The sequence below is a fragment of the Tenrec ecaudatus genome, chromosome 18 (genome assembly GCF_050624435.1).
Source record: "Tenrec ecaudatus isolate mTenEca1 chromosome 18, mTenEca1.hap1, whole genome shotgun sequence".
Lineage (NCBI taxonomy): Eukaryota > Metazoa > Chordata > Mammalia > Afrosoricida > Tenrecidae > Tenrec > Tenrec ecaudatus.
The window spans coordinates 20829156-20848147 of NC_134547.1; the positions used below are offsets into that span (position 1 = coordinate 20829156).

Genomic DNA, 18992 nt, shown 5'->3' on the forward strand with positions numbered 1-18992 from the left:
CGCAAGGAGCTCAGTTAATGGTCCACTTCCTGCGTTCTGGTCCACTTCCTGTGTTTTGCCGGCCCAGCGCTCTGAGGTCAATAGGCGCAGTGGAGCTTCCACTTGATGCTGAGTGCCTTGGTTAGACCTTGAGAGACCTGACAGGCCCATTGTCTGAGCCCAATAACAGCGGAAGTCCGTATCTAGGAATAATTTCATTTAAAATAAATTTAGTGGCTATGGAGGCAGTTTCTTGTCTTGTGGGGAGGGCTTCTGCCCAATCGGAAAAAGTGTCCCAAAATACCAACAAGTGCTTGCATCCAAGAGCGGGTGGTTTAATTTCAGTAAAGCCTAATTTCTGATGGGTGCAGGGGTTGTTATGTGGAAGCGGATTCCCAGAGAGGGATTTGGGCCTTGTGTGGTGTTTTCCTGGGAGGTTAGGTGCACAGGATGCTGAAGAAAGGAACTGGAGCAACTTGGTGGCTCCCAGGTGGGTGGTGCTGTGGAGCCATTTTACCGCCAGCCTAGCAATGGCTTCTGCCAGGAGTACGATTCCATCAGGGAATACGCTCCAGTCGCTTTTCTGTGGGAGAGCCTGCAGCTACTGAGCTAACTGGAGTTCCTCTGCTGAGTATTTTTGTGAGTCTGGCCAACACCAGTGGCAGCAAGCTGAGAGGAAGAACTGTAAGAGGTTTAACAGGTTTCAGGGCAGATTCCTGAGCAGCAAAGTCAGCCAGGCTGTCACCGTGACCCTCTGGTGTGTTAGTCTTTTGGTGTCCCACACAATGCGTGAGCACTACCTTTTATTTACAGCCACACTGCTTCTAGGAAGGCCATAATTCCCTCATTTTTGATCTGTGACCCATCTGAGTGTTCTTTCTTTGTAGATTGCCACATGCATGTGCACTGTGTGAGCTAGTTAGCTTATTGTGCCAGCCTGGCCGATAAACACAGGTGGGGTTAGCTGAAGGGGGGAGGGATAAATGGTTCGGTGAGCCTCGCCTTTCTAGTTCTCAGGTCTCTTGCTTTGTGATGGTCGGGCCAGGGTGCTGCTGCCTTAGCCAGTTCCCTGCTTCAGCTGGCAAGGCTCACTCCCTGGGAGACATCCCTGAGGAGAAGCCACATGGACCTACCCCAATGCAGCCCTGGGTGCTGGAGCAGCTGTGTGGAGACCCCTGCCAGTGCTGAGATGCTCACATGCTCACTGACTCGGCTTTCCTCCTGCAGTCGGCATCATAGTGTGTGTTTTGTGAGATGGAGGAGGACTTTGTGGATTAGTGTTAGACATATGGATTAATTGGTTAATGTGGGACTTGTGGGCTTGGGCAGCACTGGGTTGGGATGTTTTCTTGATGTGCACTTAACTTTTACATAAACCTCTCTCTTATGCATGAGTTTCTGTGGATTTGTTTATTTAAAGTACCCAGACTAATACACTGTGGCAAAGGCATACTTGCTGTCTGAACAAATATTTATTGACTTGTCCTCCGCCCCCCCCGCCCCCCTGTAAGGCTTGTGTGTGGTCTATCAGTTCAGCCTTTTGAGCTGCAGGGCCTTGCAGTAGGGCCTTGGTGGTTGCCACGGCCCTAGCCTTTCCCTGACCTGCCATCTGTAAAGAGGGTGGCATCCACCTGTGGCAGAGGCTGGTTAGTCAGGTCTGGCCGAGAGGCCTGGGACACGTCCAGCAAATCTTCCCAGTTGTACAAGGGGTTGTTGTCAGGGAGCAACTTATCTGGGTTGAAGCTTGGTGTGGTGGTAAGAATAAGCCTTGGCTGTTCTAGTGACGGGCCTTGGTACTGTGTTAGCCTAGCATTTGCCATCCACCAGGCTCCTGGTCCCTGAATTAGGGACCCGACAGCGTGGGGAGCTGTTATGAGTAAGTCCTGGCCACGTGTGAGTTTGCCAGCCTCTGTGACCAGCAGGGCTGTAGCGGCTACTGCTCGGAGGCATGCAGGCCATCCAGAGAACACTGGGTCTAGTCTTTTGGACAGCAGCCACTGGCCGCTTCCAGGGACCCAGTGCCTAGCCAAGGAGTCCTTTCGCGTGCATGCGCACACAGATGGAATGGCTTGGTCACCTCTGGGAATGAAAGCCCAGGGGCAGATGCAAGGGCTTTCTTCAGAGTTTGAAATGCCTCTTATTGAGCCCGCTCCAAGATTCGTGGCCCTGTCCCTGCTGCGGCTTGATCGAGGGGCTGTGCAATAGCTGCAAGTCTGGGGATCCATAGTCTCCAATATCCCCCCACTCCCAGAAACTCCCGGAGCTGTATTCTGTCTGTGGGGGGTGGGACTTGCAAAATGATCACTTTTCAGGGTCAGGTTAGCTTGTGCTTACCTTGCAGTGGATAATATCCCAGGAAGGTGGCTTGCTTGACACACAACTGGGCTTTTTTTTTTAAATAGAGACTTTATATCCTTTCTCCTATAGCAACTTCAATAAATCTTTAGTGCCTTGCAAGCAACTAATGAAAGAGCTGGCAGCTAGGAGCAAGTTATTAACATGATGAAGAAGAGACAGGGCAGGATAAGCAGAAACAACAGGCTTTAAATCTTGGCTGAGGGCTTCCCCAAACAATGTGGGTGAATATTTGAGCCTCTGGGGGAGTCGAGTCCAGGTAAGCTGTGATAAAATATTGGTTAAAGCAAAAACCAGCTGACTGACTGCTGCCAGTGGTATGGAGAAAGATGCACCTTTCAGGTCTAAAACCGTGAAGAAGACTTGAGCAGGAAGCAGGAGACGGAGCAGGGTATACAGATCAGGCAGAGTAGAATGAAGAGTTTCTACTCTTTCATTGACCTCTCCTGGGTCCTGAACCGGTGATAGTCATTAGTCCCAGGTGTTAAGACAGAAAGAAAGGGAGAATTGCATGGGAACTCACAGGGCACAAGGCTACCGGCTTGCAGCACACAGGTGACATGTTGTTATTCCTTCCCTGGCACCGAGACTGATAGAGTAGATTTTAATGGCTCAGCATTGCTGTAGAGGGTGACATCAACCAGTGGCTGGTGTGCAGGGAGCCCTGGAGGGTTTGTTTCTGCCCAAACAGAAGGGAACTGAGATTGCAGGGAAGTGGACAGACCTGGATTTGGTGGAGTGGGGGCCTCCGGAGTGAGTGAGTGTTCTGAGAGTGGCACGTGCGGAGACCGTTACCAAATAAGCTGGTTGTTCAGGCAGCAAAAGTTTGGTTATTAGTTGGGCTTGAGGAGGGCATGATAGCTCGGAGGTTTTGCAGTACGTCTCAGCCTGGCAGAGAATAAGGGCCATCCGGGACTACAAGAAAGGCATGCGAGACTGTTTGTGGCCTAGATTTCCTACGCACTCAGTGGAAAGCAAGTAAGATTTCATTTGGCCGGTGGCTTCCTGAATCTGTGCTGCTACTCTTGACAGGGTTCCACGGTACTGCAGGACAGAGTTCAGCTCTGGTGTCTATTAAAAAGACACTGGGTGTCCCCCAACATTTTCAGTGATCATGAGCTCTTGGGGACCAACTGAGCTAGAGCCCCGGTCTCTCTATTTGGAGTCCGAGTTGGAATCTCTTGTTGGCAATGTAAGGATTGATGCTGGTTGTGAAGTTGGCTTGCGACGTGGACACTCAGTTTCCCAGTGCTCCGCTGGCAGCAGTATGGAAATTGATCATTGTTCAGTGGCAGGAAAGGACTATTTAGTGGCAAGTGAGGTCGGGTGCATGAAGGCTTATTGGGTGGTTGGGAGCTGTCAGGGAATTGAGCAGGTGCTGGGAACCTAGCTGATCCGTTCAGGGGCAGGGGTGGGCTGAGATTTGGAAGGCTGTGACCAAGCTCTTTGCTTGACGCCTGGCTGTTTTGCCTGCTGCTTTTCCTGATCACAGTTATTAAGAACCTTTGGTGATAGTTCTAGAAGGTGGTCAGTGTTCCTGCTTGCAAAACCTTCGAGTTTCTGCAGTTTCCCCCAGATGTCTGCAGCAGACGGTGTGACCAAAGCTAGGTTCACAGCCCATGCAGTTTCAGGAGCTGAGGGATCACAAGGGGTAACAGTGTGGAGGCTTGCCAGGAAGGCGCCAGGACACTCAGTGGGCTCCTGAACTACCCCAGTAGGTTTACTCAAATCTGCAGGTTTTCTGGTGGCAGCGTTGGACAGCCCGGTGATATGTGTCCAATGCCTGCCTGGGGAATTTGGTTCCCAATGTGGCCGTGACAAGGGAAGAATATCTGGACAGGCTTGAGGAGTCTCTTCCCTTGTGTCAGGCAAAGGAGACGGGGCAGCCTCTTCGGCCTCTGATCGGATCCATTCACTGTCCTCTGAAGTGAAGAGGGTGAGAGGCCTGGCTGCCATCCCAGGGGGTGGTGACAGCAAAACACAGTTTCCACGAGGGACCTAAAGACCTGTGACTGTTCAGAGAATGAGGGGCTCTGGTCTTTCCAGTTATAAACATGGGTAGTGGGAAGGGGAACACAAAAAAGATATGAGCATTTGGAGGGCCAGTTTCTTAGAGGGGCGAAATAGGATGGGGTGAACTGATCTTTAGAGACAGGTTGCCAGTGAGGGGAACAGAGGGGTGGGTCAAGGGGGGAGAAGGCACAGAAGGTTAGGGTGGGGTGATACTGGTGGCACAGGGGGCGAGAGCACTGGTGAGGTTGACCAGAAGTTAAGATTTGGGTTAGGGTTTGTGTTAGACTTAGGTTTATGTTTAGGGCTAGGGCAGGGTGTGGGGCTGAAAGGGATGGGGGACCTGGCCTGGTGGGAGAAAAGCCTCAGAAGCTAATTGAGGGAGGACAAGAGGTTTGGGTGTAGGTTTGGGTGTGGATGACAGGTTTCAGAAAGGACGATTTGGGTTTGGGGTGCAGATGCCATCCAGGTTTTCAGCTACAAAGGAGGAGATTCTACCAGGGCAAGCCATTGATCAATAGATGGGAACTGATCAGGATGCCCTGGGTCTCCAGTGACCACAGCCCAGACCTGAGCAACGGTGGAGGGGTCAAAGTTCCCTCCAGGGACCACCTAACCTTGAAGGTGGGCCACTCAAGCTCGCAGAGGGTATGCAGTTGTCCAGAGGAGAACTTGACCCCATAATCAGTAGTGAAAGCTTTGGAGAAGTTCCTAATGAGACAATGAAGGTGGGGCTGGGGGCCAGGAAGGGGTGGGACCTATTATTGGAGTAAAAAAAGAAGCACTGGAGATAAGAGCTCTTCTGGCAGGAAGTTAAAGAGTTTTGCTGGAGGAGACTGCAGGGGAAGGAGAGGAATTCATGACCTGAGACCCCAAAAGGAACTTGAGTACTGCTTCATTTTTTCCCTTCTTTTTAACAAGCGACACAGTAGAGATCTAAATCTAGCCTGGAAGATGGGCATACGCATTGGGAAGGAGGGCACAATTGGAGGAAACTCTGAGCCGACTGAGTAGGCTGTTTCCACTTTTGAGTTGAGCATTTTGCAAATGTTTTCCTTTGAGACAAAAGGGGGAACCAGCAAGACGACCCTCTCGGCCCCATTAGGAGGGGCCTGCTGCCATTTCCAAGGAGACCCGAGAGGAGTGGGTAGAGTTAGAGGAGGAAAAGGAGACGGGAAGATATTAAAGTCTGCTTTGTCAGCAGGGAATTCCGAGAAGGTCCCTTGTGAGGAAAGTCCCCAGGGTAGAGGAGAGAAGGTCTGGGGAGACTCAAGATGGGCAGACGGACACCATTGAGGTCATGGGCGAGGAGAAAGGAACAGATTGAACCTTGGAAGTGACGGTGACTCTAGCGTAGGAGGCACTGGATCAATGGGCACGTAACAGAGACTTAGCAGGAGTTTGGGGGCGACAGACCAAGTATCAGGGGCCATAGCTGTGCAGCCAATAGTTAAGCATCAGATTAAGGGTCCATATAAAAGGCTACGTAAGAGGAGTCAGCTGGCCCAGAGTCCTAACATGGGGAAACCCCTCCCAGAACGCAGCTTGAAAGACAAACGAGGGGCGCTTCCAGAAACAGACCAGCCAGGTGATCCCAATCGAGGTCCACTTTCCGAAGAAAGGGAGTCACCTGTCGGTCATACAAGGTCACCGCGGAAGGAGGGGAGGCAGACTCCGCACAGGCCGTTCACAGTGGGCTGTGTCCAGCTACACACACCTCGCTCACGGGTCCCACCGAATTTAAGCAGTTTCCGCCCACCGAGGCTGCCAGGTGACAGCTCACCTTTATGAATCACTGTCAGGAGTTTTTCTGGACAGAGATTATCCCTCCTCCAGAACCGAGGGCCTGTGGCACTTACCAGTTGGGCTTACAGGACAGGTGATGGCTCGACGCAGGTCGTCTGAGGTGAGAACTTGGATCTTCAGGGGCGCCTCCCCTAGGTAGCCCTCCGGGTCAGATAGGTGAGCCTCCTTTGCATGGGGAAATCTCACGGGTGCCTCCAAATGTCCCGGGATGATCAATTAACCCACATGGAACGTTAATTAAAGTTAGTCAACCTTTAGCCGGAGGTCATGGGGCAACTAGAGCCTGATTCTCCCAGGACCCCATGTGCTTCAAGTGGGAGGTTTGAGAGGGGACAGGTGGTGTCACACTGTGTGGAGGAAAGGGGAACTTGCAAACACAGGCAGGTGGTGTTATGATATTGGGAAATATGGGGCCTTACAAAACTAGAGCAGGGCGGTTAGACACATCATCAGCAATTTCAAGATGCAGTGGCAAGGGCTCAGCAGTTACAGAAAACAGCAGTTACCAGAGGATGTAACTTAGTTGCAAAATGGCTATGCTTAGATCAGTACAAAATGGCTACACTCAAGCTAATTAATGCAGGATGGTTACATTGTTAAAATGGCTACATCTAAACCGTCTACTACATCTTGGTCACATCGGGGTTAATTGTGGTGGGTTACTACACCCACCGGTGTCCAATAACCACGGACTAAAAGCTACCTAAAGCTCTGCGGAAAGACTGGACAATATACTTCTGCAGACCCTACCAGACCACATGCACGGTAAGTGACAACCAGACTGTATGGCATTCAGCACCACCATTTCCTCCGACTTCATGCTTTCCCAAAAATATTTTGGCTTTTACTTGCCCTGTGGATTTTAGAAATAATAGTAATAACCACCTTACTGGGAATTGGATAGGAGAGGTGTTAAAACTATAGATCACTTGGGGTAAAATGTGATATTTTGACTATGTTGATACTTCCAATCCACAAATGTGGCATGTCTGTTTGTCTAGTTAGATCATTATTTTCATTCATCAGTGTCTTAACATTTTTAGCATATAAATTCCGTACACAATTTGTGAGATGTCTATGTCGGTATTGCAAATCTTGTATGGGGCAGTGAAAAAGGCCCTGGCTGAGATGGACGGGCACAGCAGCTGCATCAGTGGGTGCCAATGTGACAACTGTGAGGGTGCCACAGGACCAGGCAGTGTGTCGTTCTGTCGCACACAGGGTTGCTATGGGTCAAACCTAGTCAGTGGCACCAGCAACAATAACTGTAAGTGTTTGGAGTGATTGTAAACAGGATGCATTTTTAATGAAGTGTCCATGTTTTAGTATATAGGAATACTATTAATTTTTGTATGTTGATTTTGTATTCTGTTAGTTTTCTGAACTCACTGATTCGTCTTAGGGTTTTATTGTATAATCCTTGCAATCTCTTAAGAACTCGCAAGTCCTGCCTCGAGCAGGGGAAGGGGAAGTTACAGGCAATGCCTGAGGTTATAGGCACTCATAGGGTTAGCGGAGGGGTGCAGTGGTTTGCTAAATAGTGTAATGGAAGCATACAGTAATGTCTAAAGACTGGGTGAGAGCAAGGCTCTCTTTAGGAAATTAGCTTTCAAAGGCAAGCCCTCCCTCACATATTGGTCCAGTAATTTTCATTGAAGCACTATTCACAATTATTCAAAGGTGGATACAACCCAACAGATGAGTGGATAATAAAAATGTATATGCGTACAATGGATTATCAGTCCTAAAGAGAAGTGTTAAATGCTATCACATGATGCACGTTGGAAACATCATACAGAGTAAATCGATCACACATAAAAGGGCAAATATTGCCTGCTTCCATTTTTTATGAAATATATAGAATAAACAAATGCAGAGACTAGGGTTTATTAGTGGTTATAACAGGTGCATGGGAGGGATAAAAGAATAAGTATTATCTAAGGGTCACTGAGTTTCTGCTAAGAGTGGTGGAAAATTCAGCAACAATGTAGTCACTGAATTATGACATTTTAAAAATGGTTCAGCTAAGGGCTCAAGTAGAAAGAAAATGTTTTGAAAATGATGATGGCAACAAATGCAGAATGTGCTTGACACAATGTAACCATGTATGTATTATGATAAAAGCTGTATGAGCCCGAATACAATGATTTTTTAAAAAAATGGTTGTGTTTCACATAACCACATTTTTTTCAAAGAAGCAAACAATATGGACATTTCACTAAAATAGGTACATAAACCCCAAACCCAATGTCATACAGTTGATTATGAACCATAGTAATCCTATACAGGGTTTCTGAAACGGTAAATCTAGACACGAGCAGACAGCCTATCTTTCTCATTGAGGGCGGCTGGGAGGTTTGAACCGCAGACTCTGCAGTTAGCAGCCCAGTGCTTATCCCACAGCGCCACTAGGGCTCCCTCATAGAAACACAGGGTAGCAAATAAACATTAAAAATTATTACAAACAATGAGTCATTAGAACGGCAAACTTTATAGATTCTGATCATGTTCATTGTTGGCAAATATGTGGAAGAAGTGAAACTTTTATTCATGCTTGGGTGGACATAAAATGGTATAGTCACTTCAAAATACCTGCTATTTCTGATAAAAGTTAAACAGTCATCAACAAAGTGTGAAGGCATTGCATGCCTAGAAATTAACACAAGAAATGTGCTCTTATAAAGATGTGTACATTTATGGTCATAATTATAATCAGCCCAAACTCATGTCAATTAATAGATTTTTTTAAATTAGGGTGTATCGATTCAAGAATACTAGTCAGAAATAAAACGAAACATTAATTATATAGGGGGGGGCTTCAAAAAGTTCATGAAAAAATAACAAAGAGAATAGAAATTTCCCACCATTTTTTTTTTGCAATCTGCTGGCACACATAGCAAGAATGAATCTCAAGATTAAGACACCCCTTGTTGATACATCCCCTCTAGTTTACTCTAGTCTCATGTACTCTCTATCATACCCAATGTTTTTGTAAGAGTTAGTTTCCACCTGGGCTCAGTAGGACTTACACATACATAACAGATGTTAGATTGAAGGGTAAATCTCCTTGGCACATGCCAGGTAAGTAGCTTTGCCTCAACTATGCAGGGTCACGTGGAGCATGCCCTTGGAACAAAGAACCCGATTCATGCTCCTCTAAGAAGCACTGGAGACTATTCTAAAAACTTCTTCCTCAGGTGGTCTCTGGGCTTACGAAAGTCATGGCATTCCATTCACATCATTTAGCTGACAGATTTGCTAGGGGGTCTAGGTTAGTAATGCAAAGGAGACCAAGTCTGAACAGTTATTCTCTGCCATCTCCTCTCGCAGGACTAAAAGTAGATGTCCTTGTAGTTTGTTAGACCTTGATTCTATTCTTTAGGTCTCTCCAGATGCACCCCCAACCCCAACATACACAAAAGATAAACGGTGGCTTTATAAATAAGGTCTTTATAATTACACAAATCGGAACAATGTGAAACTGTCACTGTTACACTGGGTAACTTCAAAGTTGAATAGTCCCATCACAAGAATTACTTATCCAACAATGCCCTGGATAAAGGGGAAAATTTCCTGTAAGCCAACAAACAGCAAATACGCCGCTTGTGTCTTTGCAGCAAAATATGGGTTGTGTCCACAGCAGGCACAGTGGAAGGAACAATGCCCTTTCATGACCACAAGCTACTCATAATTCCATCCAGTGATTGGAAGGAGAGACTAGAAGTCTGCCTTCCCTGAGCAGAGGGAAACAGCTGACAAACTCTGAAGGACTGGAAGTATATGAAACGGTGATGACTTCTGCCACAAACACTGGTGGTGTTACAACTCTGGTCAGAGTTTATGGCCAGAAAATTCAATTTAGCTCGAGATTTTTGTCAGAGCTAGCAATTATAAGGACTCTCCACAAGGTGGTGACTTCAATGCACTTCTAGCAGATGCGTCCCTCATAAGGACTATTTTCTGAGCTCATCTCTGGTGTGAGTCATCATATTCAACAAGGAAGAAACACATCCCTGCACGATAAGGCCTTTCTCAAATGTGATGTTCCGGAGTCAAATAAGGTCAGGCAAAGATTTTTCCACATCTGCTGCACTAATGAGGTCTCTCTGGTTTGTGAAGTTTCTGGTGCTGAATTAGATTAGACCTTTGGCTGAAGGCTTTTCCACATTCCACACACTCATAAGGCCGCTCACCACTGTGAACTCGCTGATGTTTTATGAGGTCAGAGCTTTGGCTGAAGGCTTTCCCACACTCACTGCACTCGTAAGGCCTTTCACCAGTGTGAAGTCTCCGATGGTTACTGAGGCTGGAGCTTTGGCTGAAGAATCGCCCACATTCACCACACTGATAAGGCTGTTCGCCTGTGTGAACCCGCCGGTGCTTAATGAGGCTGGAGATGTGGCTGAACAATTTCCCACATTCGTTGCACTTGTAAGGCCTTTCTCCGGTGTGAACTCTTCGATGTTTAATTAGGTTGGAGTTGTAGCCAAAGGCTTTCCCACAGACACTGCACTCATGAGGGCTTTCACCAGTGTGGACCCTCCGGTGTTTAATTAAGTTGGAGCTTTGGCTAAAGAGTTTGCCACATTCATGGCACTCATGAGGTCTTTCTCCAGTGTGAACCCTCCGATGTTGAATGAGGTTAGAGCTTTGGCTGAAGAATTTCCCACATTCGTCACACTCATAAGGCTTTTCTCCAGTGTGAACTCTCCGGTGCTTGATGAGACTGGAGATGTGCCTAAAGAATTTCCCACATTCACGGCACTCATACGGTCTCTCTCCAATGTGGGTTTTCTGGTGCTGAACAAATCCGGTTTTGTGGTGGAAGGTTTTCCCACATTCTTGGCCCTCGTAGGCTCTTTGCTCAGTGTGAACTCTTTGATGTATATCGAGGGTGGAGGTCTGTCTAAAGAATTTCCCACATATATCGCATTCGTTAGTCCTTTCTCCAGTATGGATTCTCTGGTGCTGAACTACTGTCAATTTGTCATCGAAAGTTTTCCCACATTCACTAATCTTATCAGTCCTTAGCACAGTGTGAACCCCCACCACATCTTCTGTAGCCCTGTGTGGCTCCCCAAGACTGTGACTGGCCTGATGCTGGAGAAAGCCTGATCGGGCCATGAAGTCCTCCCCACCCGCCCTACCTGTGAAAGGCTTCTCTGAGATATTAGCTCTGCACTTCTTCACAAATGAGGCCTTACCCTCATCCCTTCTGTTGGGCTTCTCTATATTCTGCTGCACCGGATGCTGGTAAAGATTTTTACCAAACCCAAATCCTTTTCCAAATGCTCCCAACACGTGTGGTTCCTGCCTGGGGTGTGTTGCCTGGTGCTCATTCAGGTGCAACATGTCTTTCACGAGTAGGCTACCTGTGTCACACAGGTAGTGCTTCGAGATGGATGGACCTGCTTTGGGGTTCCTGTCCTGTGATACGCCTTCTGTAAAAACACTATGCTCACGGGGTGACTCAGGGTTTTCCATTCCATGCCAAAAATCTGAAAATAGAAATAACGGTGAAGTCATTTAACTTTGATGAAAAGAAAGATTGTTGCTATTGAGTCACTTCCAACTCACAGGGTTTCCAAGGCGACAATCTTTATGGAAGTAAACGGCCATATCTTCCATCAAGCAGATGGTGGATTTCAAAAACTGACCTTTTGGTTAAAAGCTGACTGCTTAACATTGAACTACCAGGGCTCCTTGGAACAAAAGTGCCCCAGCACAAATGTATGTCTGACCCAAAGAGGAACCAGAAATCAGAGTAAGCAATGGTCTGCTTGGGAGGACCATGCCTGACAAGGTCAAAAATAGAAGGAAACTTTTCAGGGCCAAGGGCACCAGGACTGAGTACAGTATTGGGTGTTGAATAGAGGTCTCAATCTTACTTCTTTGTAAAGGCCAATCGGCAGGGAACTACTCAGGAGGACTTGTGCAGATGGGTGTGTCTAGGTCTAGGAATAATCCAAGTGCAACTAATGGCTGGCATTGAAAGAAATCACCTCGTGATTTATTAAGTAGTAAGTTATGTTGGGAGTGCTGAGAGGGGACTATGGGGTGAATGAGACATAGAAGCCGGGGCCCAAAGACAAATTAGAAATGACAAGTGAACAAAGTATCAAGAATGCACAAGGAAAGATAGAAATGAGGTATGGTCACTTGCTTTGGTACCCAAGCAATGACAAACATGAGAAACGTTACTGGTGTGAGTTGAACCCAGTAGTGAGGTCACATTTTCCTCCACTTACCAGAGCCGGGCCACCTATAAGCCCCCCTTGCCCTGGCTGGTGTCATGTCCACTTTGTTGGGCACCCAAGGCTCTTTCCCCATCTCCAGTTGGGCAACTACACGAGAGCTGAAAGACGTAAGTCCTGAGGAAAAGAGTAGTGGGCAGCTCACACTTTCTTAGGTGAACTGCCCTGCAACAGCCCACAGGGAAGAACCTACGAGGGAGGTCTTCCAGAAATAGCCCAGTAGTACCAGCAAGTAACCCCCACGGAGTGCCTGGCACAGTTGGGCCCTAGGAAATCCAAGCTACGGCAAAGGGGCAGAACCTGAGTCATGGAACTGTCACAAATCTGGACAATCACCTACGCACGGAGTCATAGGATCCATTGAGCAGGCAACCACCTCATTATTTCAGGACCTTTCTGCAAGGCTTCAAGGTGTTGGAGGTACTCAAAGAGAAGATGAGGCACTGTACACTGCTCAGCTCCAGATTTGCAGTTAAGCCTGTGAAAGCCAGATCTATGTACGGTAGAACCCTGTCAGAGGAGGGAAGCGTAAATGTTTTCCATTAAATCAAGCAATAGGAAAATGGTAAGAAAACTTGCAAGATCTGGAAAAACAAGGCAGTCCCATCAAGTTCCAGTTCTCACAGATTTCACTGTATCAGGAAAATGGGGAAAGAAGTTGTCTCTTGGGAAAGAGGAAAGGCCTCAGAGACCTACCTGCTCAAGACAGGTAGAGGTAAAGGTCTTACCCAGTGAGGCTATAAGTGCAAAGTTCTCCAGCATCACATGGCAATAGAAGAGTCTCTGAGCTTCATCAAGGAGATTCCACTCTTCCTGGGAAAAGTCAATGGCCACATCCTCAAAGGTCACACGTCCCTGCACAATGCAGACGGTTAAGTCCATGATACACTTCTCTCCTCGGGAATCCCCATCCATTTTCCTATTTCTAGGCTCTGCTGACCCATCTCCCTAGCTCTCCACCTCAAGAGAAGATACTTTGCTCTTTCTTCGTGTCTTACTTATCTATCAGCTCACAGCAACACGTGAGGTAGGTGGGCAGATAGATACAGGGGCCCTCAAACTTTTTAAACAGGGGGCCAGTTCACTGTCCCTAAGACCCCTTGGAGGGCCGGACTACAGTTTAAAAAAAACTATGAGCAAATTCCTATGCACATATCCTATTTTGAAGTAAAAAACAAAATGGGGCAAAAACACTTGGCGGTCTGGATAAATATCCTCGGCGGGCCGCATGTGTCCCATGGGCCATAGTTTGAGGACCCCTGATCTAAGCTCTGGGCCTGGTCTTCAGGGCCCAGTCCTCTCATCGGTGAGCTCCTTCCCCTAGTGTAGCCAATGGCATGCTACCCTGATACAGACACCCCCTATTAGGAGGCCGTAGGACGGACAGTTCACATTCTCTCCTCTCTGACAACACTAGACTCTACTGCTGCCTCTCCACTGACTCTGGTCTCTCCATACTCAGTCCTTACCATACCCCTTCCCGATTCCCGCTTTTCCCACCTAGCTCTTCTATTTGTCCCTGAGTTAATTTCCTGGCTGAGACGCCTCATGTCCTATTAAGGATCACTACAAAACCTAGTGAGACTGCAGATGGCTGAATAAGCACCAGTCAAGGTCTCCATTGTTAGGAAGTAACAAGCCTTAACGTCCACCTCATACCCACTCCCTTTGGAGAAGTAGATCACCTGCCATCTCCACTTACAGACACCCACCCTGTACACACACTCTGCCCCACCGCTTCATCCCCACACATCCTCCCTCATCTATCCTGATGATACAAACAGTCAACCATGGTACCCAAGCAAGATGATCTACGTCTCCATTTCCAGGCTCCTCCTCCTCCTGACTTGAAGACTCATCTTCCTCCATCTGACCACAGCTGTACTATTGTCCACACCCCACCCTTTGGACGTTTCTAACCATAACACTTCAGCAGAACTCCACAAAAACATGTCTAGATGGCCATTCTTCAACCTCGCTTAGCAGGGTTCTGAAAAATCAGAGACTCAACATGGACAGAATCTAACTTCCAATAGATACTTCCACTGAGATTTCCCAAGACACCGGTTGCTCCCTCTAGGTGGATGGTGCATCCAGCCTTTCTGGTAGTAAAAATGGAAACCCTTGGGGTCGTCTGCTCTCTTTCTCAGCCTCTGCATGAGGCGAACTGGTGGGCCAAACTTTGAAGACAGACCCAGATGTAAGCATTTCCACATCTGTTCACCACTCCACCAGTCACTGGAAGGTGGTGCATGCTCACCTGGACCACTGGTTGCTTCCTCCCTCTACCCCATCCTCCACCCTCACCCCACATTCTACCTTCCACTTTGCATCCATCGGGCGCCTGTGAAGACGAGAGTTCAATCTAGTCTGCTCCTCTACTCGAAGCCTTTCATGGCCCCGAAATCCTCAGAACAGAGGCAACTCCTCAACCTGCATTCCTGAGCTTGACTTCTGCCAACTTGTTCTCTGGTCGCACCAGACGCCTGGGCAACCTGGGGTTCCCTCTCTCCTCCAAGCATTTGTTCCTCCTGGTTCCTGTACCTGGGAAACCCCTCATCCCATTGGATTCCAAAAATGAATCCCTCTAAGACCCCCCCTGGAGTAAAAAACAAGGGGGGGTGGAATAGGTGAAAAACCCGAAGGCAATTCCATTTGTCACGTGGTGGCCCCACTAACACCGGGCCGGGGGTCTAAGAGGCTGAAGGCCTGGGGCCCCTCCACTCACCTGCACCAGCTCCATCAGGGTCGCCGCCGCCGCCATCGGAGTCCGTGGATCGAATGGGGTTCAGAGACCACCCCTTCGCCAACCACCTGCCTTGCCCGGTCCAGAGCCAAGTGTGCCCCCGGCGGGGGCGGGGCCCGGAGTGGGGGATCCTACTCCTAGCCTCGGTCTCCCCAGCATGAAATTAGACCCAGGGCTAGGGTGCCAGCTTCGCGGTCCGGGGGTGGGGAGGGGGCACCAGTGTCACAGGGGATGGAAGGAGGGGTGTGTGTGAGTGTGCACGCGCGCGCGTGCACCACGGTTCCTACAAAGGTCTGGGGAGGACTCCTCTCCTGCTCACGGGGCTGCCGTGCTCCGCTCGAGAACCGGTCCCGATCCAGGCGCAAACCCACGACGCGCGAGTGAAGCCCCCCACGGAGTCGCAGAGCGTAAGCCGGCCGGGTCCCGGGCCGTCACTGGCCGGCGCCCTCCGCCGGCGCGCGGCCTTCTGGGTAATGTAGTTTCGGCCCGGCAGCCGGCCGAGCGGAGGAGGGACCCGGGCCGCTGCGTCCCGGGAAAGGATGCCGCTAGGAAGCGGAGAGAGAAGGGCGCTGGGGGCCTTGCCAGTTTCCCAGCACAAAGCCGGGCGGGCCCGCGATGGAGAGCTGGGAAATAAGGATCCCAGGTTCCAAAGAGACCCTTCCCCCAACTATCCCCCATCCCCTTCTGCAGCGTTCTGCCATGATTGTTGTCTGGTGTCCCACACACCTTGACCTTCTCCATCACAGAGCGGGACTGCCCGGCCTGGGCTCTTCTCCAAAGGGTCCTATGCCTGAGCCCAAGATTGAAGCCGCTGAGTCCATCCATCTTGTCTACTTGCCGGTGTACCTGACCGAGTCTGGGGTCATTTTCCAGGGACTGGTCTCTGTCCGTGAGCCAAGTCTGGGCAGCTTTACTTTTAGAGAGCTTTCTGATTGCACTTCTTCCAAGACCGACTTTGTTCGCGCACGGTACAGCCCATAGTACATTACTAGCCTCCCGTCTTACTTCGCCCCTCAGACACTTATTTAGGAACCGGGATTAACATTGAACAAATGAAGACCCGACTGCGTGGTCCTTATGCACTAGCACTAAAAGTGGTTCTCAAAGCAGTGGCCTCTGCATCGCCTGAGAACGTGTTTAAAATGAAGCTCCTTAGGTAACAACTAAGACCTAATGACTCAGAACTGGGGAGGGGGTGGGGTAGGGGAGGGCTGTCACTGTGCTGCGTTTTAAGAAAGCTTTCAGGGAATTGGAATACTCACTCCAATTTGAGAAAGCTAGTTGATGCCGATTCATAGCACCCCTATAGGACAGGGTGGAACGGTCCCTGTGGCCTTCCGGAGTAACTCCTAAAGGGAGTGGAAAGCCGTGTCTTTCTCCCGGGGAGCGGCTGGTGGTTTCACACTGCTCACCTTGCAGATCGCAGCCCAACATGTTACCTCGTGGCCAACAGAGCTCTTCATTTGAGTAAAGGCGAACGCTCTATGAATCTAATGAATTGTTATTGGCCACTGTCCAATCGCCGGGACTCATGGGGACCCCTCACTGCTGTGGGTCCATGCCGATTCAAAGCAACTCTATAGGACAGGGTAGAACTGCTCTTGTGGGTTTCTGAGACTATAGATTCTAACTGGAGCAGAAAGCCTCATTGTTCTCTCATGGACTGGCTGGTGGTTTCGAACTGTTGACCTTGTAGTTAGAAGCCCAAGTGGAACCCACTATGGCACCAGGGTTGCTCTATAAGTAAGAGTTAGCTTCATTCTCATAATCACAAGTCTCTACATAAACTGCTGTGTCTAGATGAGGTGGGTAGTTTATTGTGCTAACCAGGCTGATAAACACATGTGGGGTTCATTGAAGGGCGAGGGGATAAATGGCTCAATGAGCCTCACCTTTCTAGTTATCGGGTCTCTTGCTTTGTGATGGTCGGACCAGGGTGCAGCTGTCTTAGCCAGTTCCCTGCTTCAGCTGGCAAGGCTCACTTCCTGCAAGACATCCCTGAGGAGAAGCTGCATGGACCTACCCTGATGCAGCCCTGGGTGCTGGAGCAGCCGTGTGGAGACCCCTGCCAGTGCTGAGATGCTTACACATTCACTGACTCAGCTTTCCCCCTGCAGTCGGCATCATTGCATCTGTTTTGTAAGATGGAGGAAGACTTTGTGGATTGGTGTTAGATATATGAGTTAATGGGTTAATGTTGGGCTTGTGGGCTTGGGCAGCACTGGGTTGGGAGGTTTTCTTGATGTGCACTTAACCTTTATATAAAACTCTCTCTTATACATGAGTTTCTGTGGTTTTGTTTCTTTAAAGTACCCAGACTAATACACTAGGGCAAGTCAGAGACAGTGTTATTTGGGATTTTTTTTTTTCAAAATAAAAAATGCAGTGACTCTCTAACTCAGCAAGTGGCCTCAGAGGTCATAGGTACAGTTTTTATATAAAAGCACACGTTTATACCATCGGGCACTTACTCTAGGTTTAATCATAGCTCATGCAGGAGGATTTCGTAAGCTGCAGGTAAGCTGTTTCCCCAGGGACAAATGTGGGACCATAATGATTCGCTGGTGGAATCCTCCTGCAGGAGGCTTGGGGGCCATTCCTAGCCAATTCACCTCATGTCAAACCACCACCGCCTGTCCTTCAGCGGAGGCTTGCCTGTTGGTATGATAGTGAATGGGTGTCCAGTGGAGATTCTAGACTACGACAGACTAGGAAGAAAGGCCTGGTGAACTTCTGGCCTTCAGACCTAGGCACAAGTGTTCATGCGGCTTAAGGCAGCTGGAGGTCCCCAGGCCTATTCTTATTAAGACTTTTATTCAACTCATTACCCAAAACTCAACCCAAACTGAACAAAACTCTCCTTGCTGAGTCAATGATAACTCCGTAATCCTATAAATACAGGCTAGATTTGCCCCAGTGAGTTTCTGAGACTGTTACCTTTAAAAAAAAATCCTTTATTGGGGGCTCTTTACAGCTCTTATCAGAAATCATCCATCCATCCATTGTGTCAAGCACACATGTACATATGTTGTCATCATCATTCTCAAAACATTTGCTTTCTACTTGAGCCCTTGGTATCAGCTCATTTATCCCCCTCCTCCAACCTCCCTCCCTCATGAACCCTTGATAATTAATAAATTATTCTTTTTCATGTCTTACACTGACCACTGTCTCCCTTTTCCCACTTGTCGATTCCCTTGGGAGGGGGTTGTATGTAGATCCTTGTGATCCAGTTCCCCCTTTCTCCCCTCACCTTTCCCTTACCCTCCTGGTATCTCTATTCTCATAATTAGTCCTGAGGGGTTTAACTGTCCTGGATTGTCTGTGTTTCTAGCTCTTATCTGTACCAGTGTACATCCTCTGGTATAGCCAGATTTGTAAGGTAGAATTGGGGTCATGAGTGTGTGTGTGTGTGTGTGTGTGTGTGTGTGTGTGTGTGGAGTGGGGGGTAAGAAGCAAATAACTAGAGGAAAGTTGTATGTTTTATTGGTGCTATACTGCACCCTGACTAGCTCGTCTCTTCCTTGTGACCCTTCTATAAGGGGTGTCCAATTGTCTATAGATGGGCTTTGGGTCTACACTCTGTGCTCTCCCTAATTCAAATTGATATGATTATTTGTTCTTTGGTACCTGATCCCTGATCCCATCAACATCTCATGATCCCACAGGCTGGTGTGCTTCTTCCATGTGGGCTTTGTTACTTCTCAGCTAGATAGCCCTTGCTTACCTTCAAGCCTTTAAGACCCCAGATACTATATCTTTTGATAGTAATGCACCATCAGCTTTCTTCACCATATTTGCTTATGCACCCATTTTGTCTTCAGCGATGTGTCAGAGAGGGT

General features: G+C 48.5%; 1 protein-coding gene across 1 annotated transcript; it reads right to left on the reverse strand.

Moving 5' to 3' along the window:
- Positions 1 to 8393: 8393 nt before the first annotated feature.
- Positions 8394 to 15545, reverse strand: ZNF792 (zinc finger protein 792). Its single transcript, XM_075537220.1, has 3 exons — positions 15133 to 15545; positions 13133 to 13259; positions 8394 to 11648 (listed from the first exon to the last, which is right to left on the reverse strand). Exons 1-3 carry the CDS (start codon positions 15166 to 15168, stop codon positions 10243 to 10245), a joined length of 1569 nt encoding a protein of 522 aa, XP_075393335.1. The 5' UTR covers positions 15169 to 15545; the 3' UTR covers positions 8394 to 10242.
- Positions 15546 to 18992: the final 3447 nt, after the last annotated feature.